The following is a 20,940-nucleotide window of genomic DNA, read 5'->3' as shown; positions in this document are numbered from 1 at the left end:
CATCGCAATGCTTCTGTGATTGGAAAGATCAGCCGGTTAAATAAAACTTCAACCGTTCTCCAGGGAACGACCGAGTTTATCTATAGCACGTTAAACACACACTGTGCCTGGAGGCTCTTTCCATGTCCCTCTTTCCGTATTATTTATAATTTATATATACAGTATGATTGAAGAAAAAGGATGTCAGCGATAGGTAAAATTTGTTTTTATATAATTTTCACTCTTTACATATGTTTAACTTTTACGTATGTATTATATATGAAATTAATATATATTATTTATGTAATGTTCTTTAAAATCAAAGAAGGCGATAGAGAGACATTAATAACCTCTACAGATGCATGAGAAATACATTTATTTTTATTACTTTGTGTTAAAAAAGTCTCTTTTATTTTTCTTCTAGAAGCTAACGCTTCTTTCATTAATTTTTTTCACCTAATTAATATAATTAATATGATCAATTTTTTATCTTTACCTAATTTGTAACAAGCCAGCCGAAGCTCCCGAATCTGAAGCTGTGGAAGAAGTGGAAGGCCTCTGTTCATCTCTGTAGTAGGTTGGCTGATCAATTTTTCCCCGAGAATCTCTTCTTTTTCTCGTAGCACCAACTATTTTCGGAGGTTGTGGAGGAGGAGGAAGAATAGTTGTAGCAGAATCTCGTCTACCTACATATAAAAATATTTCTTATTTTAACACTTCCTTGTTATATGTGAAAAGAAATGTGTGTGTGGCATGTCATATTATAAGCAATATTGACGTACTTCAAAGTCTATAAAAATAACTAATTTGTATTTATGTATAATAATTTTGTTCACTGTCTAAAACTTAAATTAAAAATCGCTAATGCTGGTATTAGCGACCCAATGATTTTTCACTCGTATTTTACCATTGAAACCGCCATATGAAATAATACTGCGTGTATCCAGAAAACTATTACAAAATTTGAAATATGTACTTTAAATACAAAAAATCCTCATTTTTTAGTTCTCTATCAAATAAAAAAATAATATACAGGGTGTTCCATTTAAAAAAACGAAGAAAAATTACTTTATATTTTTGAAAGTTTGGCGTAAAATATTGAACATCGTGTATGGTTTACGATTACAATATTTATAGCGAAGTAAGAACAGACCATCTAAAGTAAATATCTAATATAGTTTTGATTTTAGAGTAGTCTTATATTTTTAAATATTTTTTTTAAGAAGGGTTGAAAAATAAATATTTTTGATTTATTTTTTTATATCTCTGAAACTATCGAAAGAGATTTACTCATATCTTAAGATTATGTAAAGTAATCTGAAAGGAAGCCAAAAATGCAATAATATACAGGGTGTTGTAAAATGGCCCATTTAAAAAAAATAATCCAGATCCACTACTACTTTTTTGAGCCACTCTATAGAAGTTAAAATATTTTCCGGAAATACACCCTCATACATACTTTAGGTTTGCACTTAAATAAAATTCTCAAGTTTTTTATTCTAGGAGCTACAGATGCCCGACGCACTATTGCCGGATCCTGTATACTTAATAATGGGTATACAAGAATAGTATTATGTTCTAGTTTTTGGTCTTGAAAAGGACCTCTTGTTTTTTCTATCGGACATCGCAACGCTTCTGTGCTTGGAAAGATCAGACGGTACCATTATCCTATATATATATAAATATATATATATATATATATATATTTTTTTTATTCTTTTCTTTGACCTCTCAATATATATTTTATTTAATTTTTTCTTGGCTTTAGCTCAGGTAAAAATGAGAAAAAAGGTCAGGTTTTTTTTATTTAATTTTTTCTTGGCTTTAGCTCAGGTAAAAATGAGAGAGAAAAAGGTCAGGTTTTTTTTATATTAAAAATTTCATTGACGTTTCGACCTGGTAGGGTCTTTATCAAACTTTATTACTAAAAAAAAAAAATTATAGTCACATTATGAACGTACTAATTAAAAATAATAATAATAATATATATATATATATATATATATATATATATATATATACTATATATATATATATATATATATATATATATATATATATATATATATATATAAACTGTTACCTTGAACGTAGATTGTTTACTTATTACAATTTTATCATTTTCATTCTGAAATCTATTTTTATAAGGTGGCGTGAGAGAAAAAAAAATATAAAAAGCCTACCTTAGCGAAGAAAATAATCTAATATCCAACATTGGTTTCCACACACATAACCTAAACATATCAATAAAGTCGTCACAATTTTTGTAAAGAGACATACACATTTAATGGGTTTTACAACACTGAATAATATATCTTACTCAGGTTGTTTAAATCCCTCCTATCATTAACAGAGTGTTGGTTTTTTTGGATAGCAATAGATTCAAGAATTTCTCTTTTTTTGGTGTTATATTCGGTGCCAATTATTTTTGTACTTTCGAAGTACGGTGCTTCGATGGGTGCTTCGATTTCAAGTGCAGTAGCACAAATAGTAATGGAGGACTTAGAGGAAACAGTACTCTCAAAAATCACCTAGTCGATACCGTTTTTCTTTAGATTTGTTGACGATTGTATAATGGCAGTCCCAAAAAATCAAGTTGAAAACATCTTAACAATATCGAAATTGAACAAGAAAATAAAATAAACTTCCTTGATTTAACATTATATCACATAAATGGAAACATTAGAACCGAATGGTATACCAAAAAATCATGGTCTTCTCGTTATTTAAATTATAATTCTCATCATCACATAAACGAAAAAAAAATCTGTAATTATAGGGCTAGCAGATCGTGCAATACAACTACCAGACCCAGAATATCGACAAAACGCGATAATTAAGGCTAAGGATGCTCTTAAATTAAATAGCTACCCACATGACATAATTAATAACATTTTTAAAAAACGAATTCACAAATTTTACAACTCACACCAACATAGTAAACCTATAAATAAGGACAATAAAAAATACATTTCTATCCCTTTTGTAAACGGACTGTCACAACAAATAAAACATTTACTTGGTAGTTATAATCTCAATGTATGTGACAAATCACACAATTTATTGGCGAGTAATTTTTCAAGGCTCAAGACAAAAACACCGAAAAACAAAAAAAGCAATCTAATTTACGAAATACCCTGCAAAAATTGCAGTGGAGTTTATATAGGACAAACCAGTCAGTATCTTGAAAACCGTTTAAAAGATCATAAATACGACAAGAAAAATAAAACAGCCCTAACTTTGCATGAAATCCCAAAAAATCACAGTTTTGACTTCGAAAGTACAAAAATAATTGGCACCGAATATAACACCAAAAAAAGAGAAATTCTTGAATCTATTGCTATCCAAAAAAACCAACACTCTGTTAATGATAGGATAGATGTAAACAACCTGAGTAAGATATATTATTCAGTGTTGTAAAATCCATTAAATGTGTATGTCTCTTTACAAAAATTGTGACGACTTTATTGATATGTTTATGTTATGTGTGTGGAAACCAATGTTGGATATTAGATTATTTTCTTCGCTAAGGTAGGCTTTTTATATATTTTTTTTCTCTCACGCCACCTTATAAAAATAGATTTCAGAATGAAAATGACAAATTTGTAATAAGTAAACAATCTACGTTCAAGGTAACAAAATAGAATTTTTATATATATATTATTATTATTTTTAATTAGTACGTTCATAATGTGACTATAATTTTTTTTTTTAGTAATCAATTTTGATAAAGACCCTACCAGGTCGAAACGTCAATGAAATTTTTAATATAAAAAAAACCGTTTTTCTCATTTTTACCTGACCTAAAGCCAAGAAAAAATTAAATAAAAAAAAAATATATATATATATATATATATATATATATATATATATATATATATATATATAATATATATATATATATATATATATATATATATATATATATATATATATATATATATATATATATATATATATATACATGCAATCCGCCTTTATCAAGACAGAGAAACGTACCACGCGCCATCATTACGAAGCCCGATTTGGTTTAGGAAGCCCGATTTCGGGCTTCGTAAAAACACGATGTATATATTTAATATAGGCATCAGGAAGGTCATCTCTATCGATAGCCGAAAATTGGTCGGGCTTCATAAAAATCTTAAAATATATCAAAATATACACCTCTAGTACCCATGTATGTGTGACCTAGGGGCGCGTAAGCGCGTAACAGACATATCAAGAGTATAAGAAGCCCGCTGTATATGTTTTGATATATATTAAGAGTATAAGAAGCCCGCTATATCCGGCACCATCGTACCCTACTTAAACGAAAGAGTTTAGATCTTTCTACTTAAGATTATCATTAGAAAATTAATGAAATAGTTTTTTTAGATGTTTATATTGAATTTAAAATAAATTTATTTTAGAAAATTATTTTAAGACTTAAGATTTTTAATTACACTAAGAAAATATAAATGGAAGCTTTAAAAATATACAGTGTTATAATATAATAAATATAAAAAACGTAAATATTCGTAAATCATATTTTATAATATTACTTTGTTTTAAATATACAGGGTGAGTTTCCTACGATGTTCTTTATGGGTATCTCGGAAACTACTGGAGCTAGAGTCGGTTAAATGGGGAAAGAATTGTAGTTTTGTGGAGTCATAAATATGCGCTTTTCAGATTTTTTTTCAGATTTTTTCAGAATTTTCAGAAGTTCATGGCTTGCTAGATATTTCGAAAAAAAAACAAATTTTGGCTATTTTAAAAATTATCCCTAATTCCATTATAATCTATTTTAGACAAAAAGTTTTCAGATTAAAGTTGTAGATAATCACATCCTTAATGAGATTGTGTCCTCCGTTTTCTTCTAAAGCCTGTCATTTTTGACATATGATACAAACATATCTTTTTTTTAAATGGAAACCATAGTTGGCCATGACTTCATAAAAAGCGCCATTTTTTAAGCTTTTTAGCGATATAAGCTGTAATATGTTTTTTTTCGAAAAATTACCGAGTTATAGCCAATTCTTATCATTTTTAAACAGTTTCACTTAGTTAGCCATGGAAACAAGTTCAATCTCCGTTGCTCTCAGAAATGTGAAGCTGTCACATCCAAATTTTGTAAATCAAAATGAAAAAAAATTGTAAATATGAATTTTTCAAATGAAAAAAAGCGTGTAGATACTCGCGCATCAATAGAGTGGTTCCAACATGACTTTCATTATGACCCCCCCCCTTAATGAAATAAATGTTAAAATTTATTTATATCATAATAATTATGCAAACTCAAGAATAGGAAGAGATGGACCAATTGCATGGGCCTCCTCGATCACCTCACCTAAAGTGCGAAACATTTAAGTTGAACAGCGCGGCATCGGTACGGGGGGTATGGCTTCAGTTGAATTTATCCGTAATTGCCCAGTGGTTTGCATTGGCCCGCATTCCTTTCGCTGTTCAATTTAAATGTGTCGAATATTATCCATTTTAGATTTTGTATGCGGTATGGTTAAGAATAAGGTTTACAAAAAAGCTTATGAATTAAGAGAGGCACTCGAAGTGGCAGTACGAGAGAAGTTTAAATCGACCGGTCCTTCTGTGTGAAATAGGTAGTAATTCAGTTTTAAAAAGATGCAACTCAAAACAAAGGCGGATTTTTTGAACATTTCTAAAATAACTTAAAGTGTGTAGTGATATTATTTTTTAAGTTTTAGTTTGTGTAATGTAAATTGTAAAGAACCGTTTAATACTATTTTCTGACTTTTTATAAGTGATAAATCATAACAGAATAAGGGTATCATGCAATCTAAGTGAAATTAGTCAAGAAAGATAAGAATTGGCTATAACTAAATTTAACTTTTATAACATGTCTTGAAAACCGTTCTCTAAAAAACGTAACATTCACCTGTCAACGTATCCTCGAAAATGTATGGTCAAGAAAAGTCAAACCAATAATTCTACACGCTTTTCTTCATTTGAAAAATTCGTATTTACAATTTTTATTTATTTTAATTTACAAAGTTTGGATGTGACAGCTTCACATTTCGGAGAGCAAAGACGATTAAACTTGTTTCCATGACTAACTAAGTAAAATTGTTAAAAAATTATAAGAATTGGCTATAACTCAGTAATTTTTCAAAAAAAAACATATTATAGCTTATATCGCTGAAAAGCTTAAAAAATGGCGCTTTTTATGAAGTCATGGGCAACTATGGTTTCCATTTAAAAAAACATATGTTTGTGTCATATGTCAAAAATGGCAAGCTTTAGAAAAAAACGGAGGATACAATCTCATTAAGGATGTGATTATCTACAACTTTTATCTGAAAACGTTTAGTCTAAAATGGATTATAATGGAATGAGGGACAATTTTTAAAATAGCCAAAATTTGTTCTTTTCGAAATATCTAGTAAGCCATGAACTTTTTGAAAAATCTGCAGGGCGCATATTATTTATGATCCCACTAAACTTATTCTTTCCCCATTTCACCGACTCTCTATCTCCAGTAGTTTCCGAGATACCCATAGAGAACATCGTAGGAAACTCACCCTGTATTAATACATAGTACTTATTTGTATATTTAAAAAATAATAAGTTTATAAACTTGTGACGTTTAGGACTTGCAGTTACAGCTTTAAAAATAAACAGTCTTTTACTTTAGATATTTTATTGAAAAATAAACTTAAAATCATATAAAACATCATATAAAATATACAGGGTTGTTCACCACATACGACACGGAGTATTGTAGCTAAACGATTAGATTTTTACAAATTGTAAGTTTTGGGTTCGTTGAAGGACTATTAGAGATAAAATTTAAAAATATTTTTACAAGATACAGAGTGTCCCAAATATGTAAAAAATATTATAGTTGTATTTTTTAAATGGAACTCCCTGTATATTATTCTATTTTTAGATTCTACGATTAAAATAAAGGTAAATTTGATTAAGTTTTATCACACTAAACCTTACCGTTTTGCAATATTTTCAATTTTATGAAATTGCAGGTAAAAATATTAAAGGCTTTATTTCTCCAAAGGGTACCAAAGTTTTTAATACTGAATATTTACTGAAGATTATTTATTGATCAGATATTGTGTTGCAATAATAAAAATTTTACTACCTTATACAGAGTGTCCAAAATTTATATTAAATAATGACTAGCTTTAAACGGCAATGAATTTAAATGGAGCACCTATATATTTTACGTGAATCAGATGCACAATGTAATTGTCTATCAAATTGTATTATACCATCTTTACCCATGTCTTCAAGTTTCGTAGAAAATGCATTTTCTTATAATTTAAACCTCATTTATCACTATATCCATGGAATATAGACATTTTAGATTATTTTTAAAGATATAACAAATTTTCAAAAGGTACAGATACTAATATTGTCGCCTCTTTCATTAAAAAAATTTAATTTTATTTGTCTTGTTATGAGCTTTCGAAAAATATATCCTATACTTGTTTCCATAAACAAGATACACTAATTAATTAAGTTTATGACATAGGCGGCTGATTAACATGAGATAATCAAAACAATCGAGTCGAAGTAAAATTTTGGTTATTGTCTATTCTACGCTAGTTTCTGTGTGTGAAATTACGTATAGGACAAGTTCATAAAAATATCAATATCTCTGACTGACAGCGCGTTATCTGCGAGTGTGAGTGCAGTTTATTAAGATAACATGACGAAGAGCAAAATTCTCTGGTTCAATTAAATTAAATAAAATAATAATACTCTTAAATTAAGATTTATGTTAAAAAGTTAAATAATGCATTAAAAATGCAAATATTCTATTTAAAACTGCAATTATACATTGAAATAAATTGTATTTACATAATGATAATTGTTATATAAAAAACCATATTAACTTACAATAATGGGCTAATATTGTATATGCAGCTAGCTTAGTAATATTTTTTAGTTATTAAAGAAGAAGGAAGAATTATCGGATTAACCATTTTTTTAATTTTCCGGTGTATTGCTTTCATCAGAATGGAGAAAAAAGAACACAAGGAACATATGAAAGCCCTAAAGTCCCAATTTGCAAACTGTTGCTTTCTTTATTGATTTATTGAACGAAGAGTTATAGGGGTTGAGCCACTTTTGAGACGCACCCGGTATAGCATTCTATTTGAAAAAGTTTAACTTCAACCTGGAAATAACTCTGTTAAAATGACACTATAGATTAACATTTTTTTATTAATTTAGGCTACTATTGCTAACCAATTTTTGTAAAAAAATAAAATAAAATTATTAAATACACAAATAGAAAACCTGCTAAAAAGTTTAATGAAAACAGTGAGTCATTCTGCAATAGTTATAAGAAATGTTTAGAAATAAGTTTTTTTTCAACTGCTTACTATAATTGTAAATTTAAAATATAAATTTAAAATTTTACTACTTTACAGTTGAGGGCTGGTGTTACAACAGCAAGATAAAACACTAATTCACCACAAAACACTTTATTTTTGTCATCATGTATTTTAATCATCTTCTGATGATGCTAATATGGTTAGCGAAACACGCGTTTAGTACAAAAATAAAGTGTTTTGGTATATTGTGGTGAATTAGTGTTTTATTTTGCAATTTTACTACTATTGAAAAATGAGATATTTTGATATCACATGAGTCATAAAAATCATCAAAATACATTAAATAAATATTACTTATATATTTAAGTAGCAAAGAGTAAAAATTAAAGATACGGCAGCAACGCCGGGCTTCCCGCTACCGCGCAACATATGACGCCCGGCCGATATACGCCGTCAAAACAAGAAAATATTCCAGCCGAATTAAATTCGTCGCACGTCTGCCCCCTTGCCGCGCCAACCCAGACTACCGGGCTTCGACGTGTCCGCGTGATGTAGGGGGGCTGCGTATTGTGGCGTTGCGTAGCATATATATATATATATATATATATATATATATATATATATATATATATATATATATATATATATATATATATATATATATATATATATATATATATATATATATATATATATATATATATATATATATATACCATATATATATATATATATATATATATCGAATATATATAGGAAGTACTGTAGGATCACTGTAGAATTCAGGAAGCGAAGAAACCGATCCCAAATCACAAAAAACCAGGAAGCAAACGATGCAACGAAGCAAACGATGCAACGAAGCACCGTGTGCAACCTAGGAGATGGAAAAAAAAATTGATAAAGAAACGAATATATATATATATATATATATATATATATATATATATATATATATATATATATATATATATATATATATATATATATATATATATATATATATATATATATATATATATATATATATATATATATATATATATATATATATGTATATATATATCGAAGTTTGAGAAGTTGTCAGTATACTCTTTTCATAGTTAAGAACAAACAAAACCTATTTCCTTGAGACAGTTCATTGTTACTGTTACAATATTTTTGCATTCCTCAAGAGTTCTTTCCCAACAGTAAAAAATTATCTAGACACAATACCGAAGGAAACCAATGAATACCAATTAAATAAAAATAAACGGATTAGCGGAAAATTTTCCGATAATTCTTATCGATATATAATATGCAATTTTGAATGGACATGAAAGCATTTCTTTTACAATTATCATGCTTATGTATTAACTCTTACAGTGTTTTACTTTGTTAATAGTACCCAAAGTCCCATAACTCCTGGACTATAACAGTTATTTTTTTTTTTTGGTTTGCCGTACTCTTTGTTTCGGTTTAGCAATAAAAGGGACCTTTAAGCCCGAAATCCAAGATAAAATACTTTTATCTTGTGTAATATTTTTTCCATATTGGTAAAAAAATAGGCAAAGGACCAATCATAGTACTCACCTTCCTCCAATCTAGTGACTTCTCCTGTGGTTGGGACTTCTCGTGAGGTTCTTTCCAGATAACCATACGTCGGCAGACACATTTGTCAGAGTGGCCTTTAAATCCTTATGCAAGTTAAGGATCAATAAATCCCGACGGATGACCGAGTACTTATGATGGAAGACAATTAGCTGCTAGCGTCACTAGTTAAGTTAGGTTAGCAATCTCTCTCTATGAATGCTCTGCCCCCCCCTTCTTAAATAAGGGCTGTTGCTAACTGGCCCAATGCAGAAAGTGCTACACTAGTCTGATTCTGCAGACCAATGAAACTTGAGTCTCTTCTAGCAACCTGTCTATTAATGATAGCCGAACCTCTAATTGACACGAGGTCCTTTCAGAAAAGCACATTTTTCTACAGGTGAATATTCCTTAAACAATACATTCACAGACTTCTCGCTTAGTGCGTTACTCATGACAAACGACAATCGACTAGCTAAATCCTTGTGAATGTTTGGTCCAAGAGGGCCCGGGGGATGGTTGTTCGTCACCCAAAAGAGCTAATATGATCAAATTAATATCCCTTCGTAAGAAAAGACGACAAGAATGAACATTTCCATAAATGCAGTAAACAGACAATAATAGTCATAAATAGGCTCAATAGAGGTATGAGCGTTTGGATCTGAAATACACCATAATATTTCAGAAACACCACAGCACGTCTTGTAAAATATACCATAATATTTTACGAAGAGCATCTATACCATGACGACAGGAACAAACATTTCTATAAATGGAGGCTCAATATTATAGATATATGAGCAATGTGGGTCTGAAATACACCATAGTATTGGAGAAACACCACAGTACGTTTTGTAAAATATACCATAATATTCTACAAAGTGCATAAACATTTACATAAATGCAGCAAAGGGACAATAATAGTCCTAAATATACTCAGTATTATAGAGGCATGAGCAGTGTGGGTCTGAAATACACCATAATACTTCAGAAACACCAAAGCACTTTTTGTAAAATATACCATAATATTCTACAAAGTGCATAAGCATTTACATAAATGCGGCAAAGGGACAATAATAGTCCTAAATCGGCTCAATATTATAGAAGTATGAGCAGTGTGGGTCTGAAATACACCATAATACTTCAGAAACACCACAGCACATTTTGTAAAATATACCATAATATTTTACAAAGTGCAATTATATCATGACGACAAGAATAAAAATTTCCATAAATGCAGAAAAGAAACAATAATAGTCATGAATAGGCGCAATATTATAGAGGTATGAGCAGTGTGGGTCTGAAGTACACCATAATATATCAGAAAGGTATTAATAAATAGGTCATTTGTTACGGGATTTATATTCTCATAGATTTCTTTTCTAATTTTATTTATTTTGGGCTCAATATTGTAATTTTAGGACATTTCTTGAATTTAGTTTATTGTTTTATCAAATCTGGAACATTCGCCATTTCTTTAAAATCTAAAAACAATTTGGTAAATAATATAATTTCTAGGCTAAAATATGTTTATTTACTGTTGCATTACACTTTTTCTTTTAACAACATAAAAAAGGATCTAATTTCTCTGTAAATTTCTCTGTCTCGTACTGCTTTATAGTTCTTCGTAGCTAAATACGATGCCTTCTATTTCAACAAGTTAAATTTGGTTTATATTCTCATATTTCACACTGATTCCTTGGAATGTATCATTATTATAAAAATGCTATAGTTTTTCTCATTATTATAGTATGGATTTCACTCTATTTTGAATCGAACAAGTGTAGATATCAGTGTAGCACATTCAATTCTTGAACATCATAAACTAAAAGCAAATAAAACGTTTAGTAATTATTAATAGATACTTTTAAATAGATTACTTACGATGTGTGGATGATATTTAGTCTCTTAAAGGCTTGCAAAATCGTAATTTTATTAAAATTAGCTTCAGTAGTGTTTTGACAGCGATGTGTTTACAGCGGAATAATATTTGAGGTTATTTTGTAATTTCTTATTCTGCGGCAACGTAAATATCGAGCATATTAGCATTAGTTACTGAATTAGGGTTTGATTGACAGTTATATATATGACATTTATATATGATGGTGACTTTTTGATTGTTTACATTGTGTATTGGTTGCGTAATATTATTTTCCTCTAGTACTTTCGATTTCTTCTTCGATTTTCCTTTACTCTCAATACTTTCGATTTATTGGGTTTTTATATTTGACGTATTTCATGTTTTGCTCTTAGGGAGTATGTTATTTGGTTTATTGGCAACATTGATTTGCTGTGTTTTTTTACTGCCCTTTTGTCCGGTGTTCATCCATGACTTCCTGCTTCTAGAACGATCCGTCTTTGTTTGCAGACACGCTTTTGGGATCAAGCCTTGTGCTGATATAAGTTCTAGTAAATTCGGTTAAGTAATTTATTAGTGAATAGTTTGCCGTTTTGCACTATTCAAGTGGAGTTTTCCGATTTTTCTAATTACTTTAACCGCATGAATTTAAAAGAAGAGTTGATGAATGGCCACATGACATCTCAGGCCATTTAATTTAATTTGGATTTACATTTAATTTAATTGGATTTAAATTTAATTTAATTCCTATTTCTATATTCATTTTGGATTTTGGTTTTCACCATTTTGTAATATTTGGTTACGTTTTATTTGGTATGCTGCCGTTTTCTTGCCAGCCAGTATCCAGTTTCTTCACCATCTGGTTCTGAGCTAACCATCACCTCATCACCTAGCTCATTTGATCCAGAAGACTTTCTGAGACCGACCAGACCGACCACTATGGGGTATTGAAGCCAGCTCGCCGTCCGCCGTTTTCCATAAGCAATCAAAAGTCAGCAACCATCCGAGTCACCGACCACCGAGATTCTGGAATGTCCTGATAAGTACCCATTTCATTTCATTTTACTGTTTATTGAGTTTAATTATTTAATTTGCGTATTTGAGATAGTTATAGTTAACTTCTTTAGACTTTTTACTTGCGGCTCGATCTGTGAACTTACTAGTAAGTATCGCGAGTACGTTTTTAGTTTCCGAAATTCATCCCGTCTGTTATATAACTATTTGAGATTTATGATATCGATTTAATTATTTTGAGTTTAGACACTATCGTTCAAGTTACCACTTGTGTACTGCTGATACCTTTTGAGCTGTATCATTTTTGTAGTAAATTAATTTTCATTAATAATTTAATTAATTTTTAATTATTTTCATTAGTATGACTGTTCTGAGTTACTAGGTTTATTTGAGTATAAGTTTTAAATAACTTTATTTGATTATATTAGTTAGTACATTTCTGTAACTTCATTCGATATATTGACAACTGATTTTCCTGTTTTACCTTAAGCCATACATACAATATTTAGAGTTTTACCTTTTTATCGTGATTGCTGCTGAACCTTCTTTATTAAATGAGTTAAGTGATTCCTATTGTTTTATTTAGTATTTTGTTTCCCACTTTCTTTCAAAAACATCACTTTTACTCTTAGGGTCCAGAAAGTGGGTGGCGCTTATTTATATTTAATTTAGACACATTTAGTTATAACTAGTAGTGGGAACTATCGAATGAATACTATCGAAACATTCGATAGTTGCAATTCATTCGAATAATTTGATAGTTTTAGTAAGAAAACATTCGTTGAAAACTATTCGAATAAAAATTATCGAATAGATCCGTCAGCTGCCTTGAAATATTGTATTCTAGTAATTCGGCAGCAAAAACCATTCGTTTATAAAATTCATTCATTTATGAAATTCATTTATTCGTCAGGATCGATTATAATAAAATATTAACTGAATTTTAGTTGTCGCCCGGCGACGTAGGTTTCTTTCCAAGAAACCCGACAGCGGTCGGTGGCAATGCTATGAAAGAAGCCGGCATCTTTGATTTTTTGCGGAGCCAGATATAGATAAGGACACATTATTTTTTTTATTGAGGTGCTAGAATTTACACAGAAAATACATTATGAAGGGCGCTGTTGCCATATTTTGGTATTAGTTGATATTAGCAAAGAATATTATTGTTTGGCTTTAGTTAGTTAGGGTTAGTATGTCTATATATTCTGCATTTTTTTATTAATATTCTGTTGTTACACTGCAATAATACTTGTTATTTTGGATGTAGGAAAATGATTTTTAATGTTTTTAAGCAAAGACTGGTTTAATAAATAATAATAACAGTAATAATTTGTTATACCTATTAACAACAAAATTTAAAATCTTTTAATATAAATATTTTTTTAAGTAGTAGCAAAATATAAACAACAAATTAGATGTCAAAATTATTTAAATTAGATCCTATTTAAAAATAATATAGTCTCTAAATTTTTTGTGTGTGGCAACGTTGGTTTATTAAATAATAATAATTACAGAACTAATATGTTATATTAACAACAAATTTTAAAATCATGAAATATAAACATTTATTAATTTTCTAAGCATGCAGTGTAATGGAAGGAAAATATAAATAAAAAATTAGAAATCAAAATTATTTATATTAGGTGCTTTATATTACTATTTAAAAATTATATTTACTTTTACTGGCATTTACTTTAAAAAATAAATGAAATATTTCTTCGCAAAAAACTACATGTAAGAGAAATAGCATAAACAAAATACAAACATCGTTAACTTTTTTTTTAAATTGGGACGTGTAAAACTTTCATTTTAATTTTCTCACCCCATAGTTTGAGTTCGATAACCATTTACTTAACTACATTACTTAAATATGATTATTAAGTTCAACTAATTAATATTATTAAAACATCTAAAATACAAATATGTATTTTTAAAATTAATTGTAAGTTCATCTCATCTCTCTTAAAAATTGCTACCTCTCAAAATTTCCCATTAAAAAATAGCCATATACCATATAAAATTAAATAATTGAAAGATCGGACTACGGAAAACCACACAAATTTTCGGAAAACTTTTGACCACCTGCACATGCACACAATCGTCAATAAATAAAATTAAAAAATAACTACTATTTTAGTATTTTAACTATTTTAATAAACGCAAAAATAGCACAGTATTTATACGGCGAAGTTATAAAAATTTGGAAGAACTAATAATGCACTGACGCATACAAAAATCAAACGAATACTAAATTTCATTTATCAAAAGCATTCGATAGTCGTGGCTCAACGATAACCATTTAGTCGCACGGCGACTGTCACATATGCTTTAGTATACAAATGAATGAATGATTTTATTCGAATAAACCCATTCGATAGTTGAAATCATTCATTCATTAACCATTCGATAGTCTCATTCATTCGATAGTTCCCATCGCTAGTTATAACCCCCCTACTCTCCGTAGAAGCTACCGATCTGGGCATTGACCTGTTTGAGGACTAAGAGTTAAATAATTAAATAATAACTATTAGTTTGTTGCTGTCTCTTTTCTTTATCTTTTGATTTATCTCACCGTAACATAGTTTTATTTAATTTAACACAGCTATAATATAAATTATAATTTTTCTGTTGTCATATGAGAAAAAAAAGGTTTTAGATATTTTGACACCCTTTTATAGCTTTTTGTATCAGTAAACACTTTTATAATATTTTAATTTACCTTTCTCTTTTATTATTTTTATTTTCTATTTTCTTTTTTTTTGTTATTTTTTTTTCTTATGACACATTTATACACGAAAAATATGCCATAAAAATTTTCGAATCAACATAAATGCACACATAAATCTATTGATTTATAAAAGAAAAATATATCATATTTTTTGAGCCAACATTAATGGCACCCAAAAATCTATTGATTTTTAAGAGAAAAACATTTCATAATATTTTTGAGTCAACATAAATGACATACAAATATCCACTGATTTATAAAAGAAAAATATATCATAACATTTTTCAAGCCAACATAAATGGCACACAAAAATCTATTGATTTATAAAAGAAAAACATACTATGATATTTTCCGAGCCAACTTAAATGCATACAGAAAGCCATTAATTTATAAACGAAAAATATGGCATACTATTTTTCCTGGCAACAGAGAATCAAACAAAAAATTGGGGTATTTCTTTACCTGCGAGAGTGTTAAGAGGATCGCTCGTTTAAGCTAGACTCGCGAGCGACAGAGATGGGAGATGGAGACTGAGAAACGGATTCCTTGTTTCTCGATCCAGCTTTTCCCACTAAACTCTAAAATCTTCCATCTAATATAATCTTCTTCATCTGAATCTGATTATAGCACATATTACTTTGTCTATACGACATGATGCTTAATTTTCACTAACACCACCGCCCGTAGAACCAACGTACTGTACGGCACGAAAACATAGAATGAGCTCTATGTGGTGCAGGTCCATCGTAAGGGCCTGAAGTGGGGTGCGGGTTGTTTACTTTAAAATTCGTGGTGTACGGTGAGATACGGGAAACTACGTTGTTATCTTATTTACGGAACGAGGACGAAATATAATCCACATTATTAGCGTTATTTCACCGATTTATATTTTATATATTTTATATTCTGATATTTTCTTCTTTATTTACAATATGACAACAGCAAAAAGCTTATCCTGTGCCTGTCCCGCACATTCAATATATGTATGGTCGGCTAAAAAATATTAAAGAGATAAGATGGCCTGAAATCAAAACTACACTAGGTACTTACTAACTTATAGTTAATTTATACTTACTTTATTATAAATATCGTAATCTTTAATCATACAGAGTGTTCAAAATTCCATAAGAACTTGCTAAAAAATAAAATATATATACTTCGTTTTTTTTTAAATGGAAAATCCTGTATAAAAAAAACATATTTTGTATTTAATATTAATAATTTTGAAGATTTTAATAGATATTTTTTATACAAGACAATAAAATGATATTTTATCGTCGACCGAAAAGATTTGGGGAGACGATAATGCAATTTTATCGTCGTGTATAAAACAATATTTTCTTCCATAGCGAGTTACGTTTTAAAAAATATTCAAAAATTATTATTTCAATGAATTTATTACGAATAGAAAAAATATTGTGCTGGGTTGGCGTTGGTTTCTATGTAATTTGACAAATAAATAAAACTGTCTTTTTAGTTGTCAGTTTTGAGTCAATATTTTTTAATTCTCTTTAATAACAATAATATCTGTAAAACCGTTAAAAATTTTGAAATAATATAAGTACGAAAAATTTTCATTTGTCAATTTGCCATCTAAAAAAGAAATAATATACAGATTGTTAAAAAAAGAAAGAAAAATTATTTTATATTTTAGAATGTTTGGCGTAGTATTTTGAACGCCCTATTAGATCTAATATCACGATATTTATAGCAAAGTAAGTACAGACATAATAGTAAAGACTTATATACCGGCTGCATCTCAAACGTGGCCCACCCCTATAACTTTTTTAATTTTTCGGGTAAAAAATCGAAATTTGGTATCTTATAAATGGCATAAATTAAGATTGATTGACGTATTCAATTGTTTTTGGTCACTTTCTGTTTCATCGGAAATGACACTCTGAATAGAATGACATATCATATGTCAACTTTCATTTTCGAATATGGTTCACTTGAAATTGCAACATGCGATTCATAACGATAAAAACGAAATACCAAATATGTGATCAAATTATTCGTAAAAAAATGCTTTTTCCAAATATGTTAATGAGCCACCCTCATTGCATTTGAAAAAATTAAGTTATGATTAAAATGAATAGAATGACATATCATATGTCAACTTTTGACCACTTTGCTTAGAAAAAAATCGTATTTTAAATTTCAATCTAGAGTCACAGAAGAACAAATAACCAGAAGCCAATCTCTCGTCCGTTTCCATATAAAATCATTTTGAGTGACCTTCAATCTATGCAGAAACGAAATTGCCATAAGCGCGCATGCTATACTTTGATTTAATAAAATTATTAGTAAAAAACGAAATGCAACATATCTATAAATATATCTATAAATTCTTCAGTTAAAAATTAAAGTCCCACCAAGCTACAGTTTTTTACTCGGTAACCAAAGCAATCAATATATTTTCTTATCTACCGGATCGAGTTACATAAACAGCGGTACAAATCAAAAAAAAAGTTCTGAATAATATTTACCGAATGATCCAAATACCGAGTAAAACAAAACTTAGAAATATAAAATAAAACATAACAAAAATAATAACTTATCTTCTATGAATGAACTGTCTATTATTTAAGACTAATTCAGATAGAGTGTTTGGATATTCGGTAGTAGAATATAATAAAAAAGACGGTTGGCCGATTGACTGAACTGTTGTTATTTTGTAAATATACAGGGTGATTTTTAACATATACGCTTAAACTTGTGAAATTATTGCTGATGACAAATAATGACCAATAATGAAAAAAAATGTTAGTAAAATATTTTTAAATTCTGAAATAATTTGAGTTATTTTTACAAAAATTTATTAAGTTTATCAGTAAATGCACATTCAATTTAATAGAATTTACGTTTTTTTTTATTTCAAATAGTTTGTTATCTCCGTAAATAAAAATATTTTACTAACCTTTTTTTTCATTATTAGTCATTATTTGTCATCAGCAATAATTTCCTAAGTTTATGCGTATAAGTTAAAAATCACCCTGTATATGCATATTTTGTTTATTATTTTGTGGATAAAACATGTGAATGAGTAATCTTGTTATCTAATTTCATTTCATTTCAAGTTCTGTTAAGTCCTGTGTAACATTTAATTTCGAAAATGCAACCTACATATTTTTAAATTGTTTAGTGGCAGTCTTGATAGCACAGATTATTCTAGAATTGTATGATGGTATTTCGTTGTCCCAACAATGTTATACAAAAAAAATCATCAAATTATTAATTTATAGATCTCTGTCGCTCGGAACTTCCTATTTAACGATTTTAAGGTATAAAATAATTTTATTAAAATAATAAGAATATGTACAGGGTGGGTCAAATTGGAGGCTTTTAAAGGGAAACACCCTTTTCTGTAGGAGATAGACGAAAACTAATATCGGCGTCTGGAGCTCAATTTTAATCAAAAACATGATGGTGAAAACCGCGTATCGATATCTGTTACCGTTTCGGAGTTACGGGGTGTTTATCAATGTGCATTTTTAACAAATCGCTGTAACTTTTTTGCTATGGAAAATTTTGTATTTTTGTAAAAACATTTCCAAAGCATCTTTTTACGTAGAATTTAATCATAGTATAAGAAAACTAGTAGTTTTACTCCTTGTCAAATCCTTTGTTCTTTTCCTGCCACTTTATATGACCTTGTTCTCGCCTCCCGTGACCACTGACGTAGCTGTATAGTCGTGATCTATTAACTAGGCAAAGTATAGTCGTGGCACTCGCCATAGTTTCACAGATATGTATTTAGGAAAATATAGGGGGCTAGCCGACAAAAGCCTTTATTTACTATCGATAGTTGTGCCTCGGTGGTACGAAAGTACTACCATTGCATGCAGGCCGCTATTTCGCGATGCGGGACTTAATATCTTACCGCTACTTTACGACAAGTCGTGTTTATATACTCTGCGCTGTGCTCGACATATTGTGGAAATACCCAAGCTCACCTGATGATGGGGTAGGGCCCGAAACCGGTAGTGAGAGCAGGTTGATCCCACATGATGTCGATCACCAGCGTCGAGATGCATGCCTAATTTCTTATATTAGCAGTTCAAGGCAAAAAACTCTTATATAATTTTTATATAACCTTAACAACTGCAGAAACTTTATTATTTCTCTCCAGCTTATGGTGGTGGATACTTATATATAATAATTATATATATATTATATTATTATTTATATTATATATATATATATATATTATATATTATATATTATATATATTATATTATATATATATATATAATATATATATATAGATATATTATATATATATATATATATATATATTATATATATTATTATATATATATATATATATATTATATATATATATATAAATATATAATATTTATATATATATATATATAATATATTATTATATATATATATATATATTACAGTGTGACCCACTCAAGACCCCGGGCACCCTCCATAAAATCTGTGTTTATAATCCGATTTTGGATAGATTTTTTTTTTTCAATATAAAGTTCAAAAATGTACTTTAGGGCTCAAATTCATGTTATTTCACAAAAAACAGGGCCTACTTAATAAAGTTTTTGTGGTGAAAAATTAGCAAAATCATATTAGCGATATTTTTTCAAAAATTTGACGTTACACATCCTACATTCGGCATCCCCCAAACCAAACCAAAAAAAAAATTTTGTTTTAAAAATATTAAATTATTATAATTTGCAGTTAAATTAAATTAATTCCCTATTTTTGCCAATTAACGATTGGAGTTATTCAAGTAACCCTTTAAAAAAACAATCCACGACAACGAGTTTTATTACAAACATGATAAATTACTACAAGCAAACACAATAAACCGTATAAGTTTAACATATTCAAATAATTTCTAGTTGCTTCTACCAGCCCTCCTTTCAGTTCAATACATTTGTCGCATCTTTTTCATAGATTAACAGTTACATTCCTTTAAGCTGCTGTGGTGTTATATTTGCAGAAGCCTCTGTAATTCTAATACGTAATTCATCTACAGATTGAGGTATAGACTTGTAAACTTGTTGCTTTAAGAAACCCCAAAGAAAGAAATCAAGGGGTGTTAGATCCGGGGATCTCGGTGGCCACTCAATTAGCGAGCTATTTCGACCTATCCACTTATTTTTCAAATTTTCATTTAAGGCCATTTCCTGACAACTGCCGCGTTATGCACAGGTGATCCGTCCAATTGAAATTTAAATTCAAAAGGTGTTTGGCATGGTAAATTATGTATTGAATCCCAAAAGTCATTAATCAGGAAATTCAAAAACGTTGGACTATTCAAATATTCTCTTAAAAATATTGGGATCAATGATTCTATCATCAAGTATGCCACACAACACATTTAATTTCTGAGAATACTGTCTTCTTGTATTGATCACCCATTCAGGGTTTTTCGACTGGCCAGAATCGCGAATTTTGAGAGGATACTTCTCCGTTTGTACTAAATGTTACCTCATCACTAATTAAAATTT

The 20,940-nt window shown here is 29.1% G+C and overlaps 1 protein-coding gene across 2 annotated transcripts in view; it reads right to left on the bottom strand.

The window, feature by feature from the left end:
* The window catches only part of LOC115891057, a 329,806-nt gene that overhangs the window by 199,650 nt on the left and 109,216 nt on the right, over window positions 1-20,940 (bottom strand). For both annotated transcript variants that reach the window (XM_030911456.1, XM_030911455.1), the window contains one exon: window positions 476-665. In XM_030911456.1, the coding sequence (XP_030767316.1) occupies window positions 476-665 (190 nt within the window). The remainder of the gene's footprint in view (window positions 1-475; window positions 666-20,940) is intronic.

This window comes from Sitophilus oryzae, unplaced genomic scaffold (genome assembly GCF_002938485.1).
Source record: "Sitophilus oryzae breed Bouriz unplaced genomic scaffold, Soryzae_2.0 scaffold_947_pilon_pilon, whole genome shotgun sequence".
Lineage (NCBI taxonomy): Eukaryota > Metazoa > Arthropoda > Insecta > Coleoptera > Curculionidae > Sitophilus > Sitophilus oryzae.
Note: the sequence above shows the minus strand (reverse complement) of the source record. Positions and strands in the feature narration are given on the sequence as shown.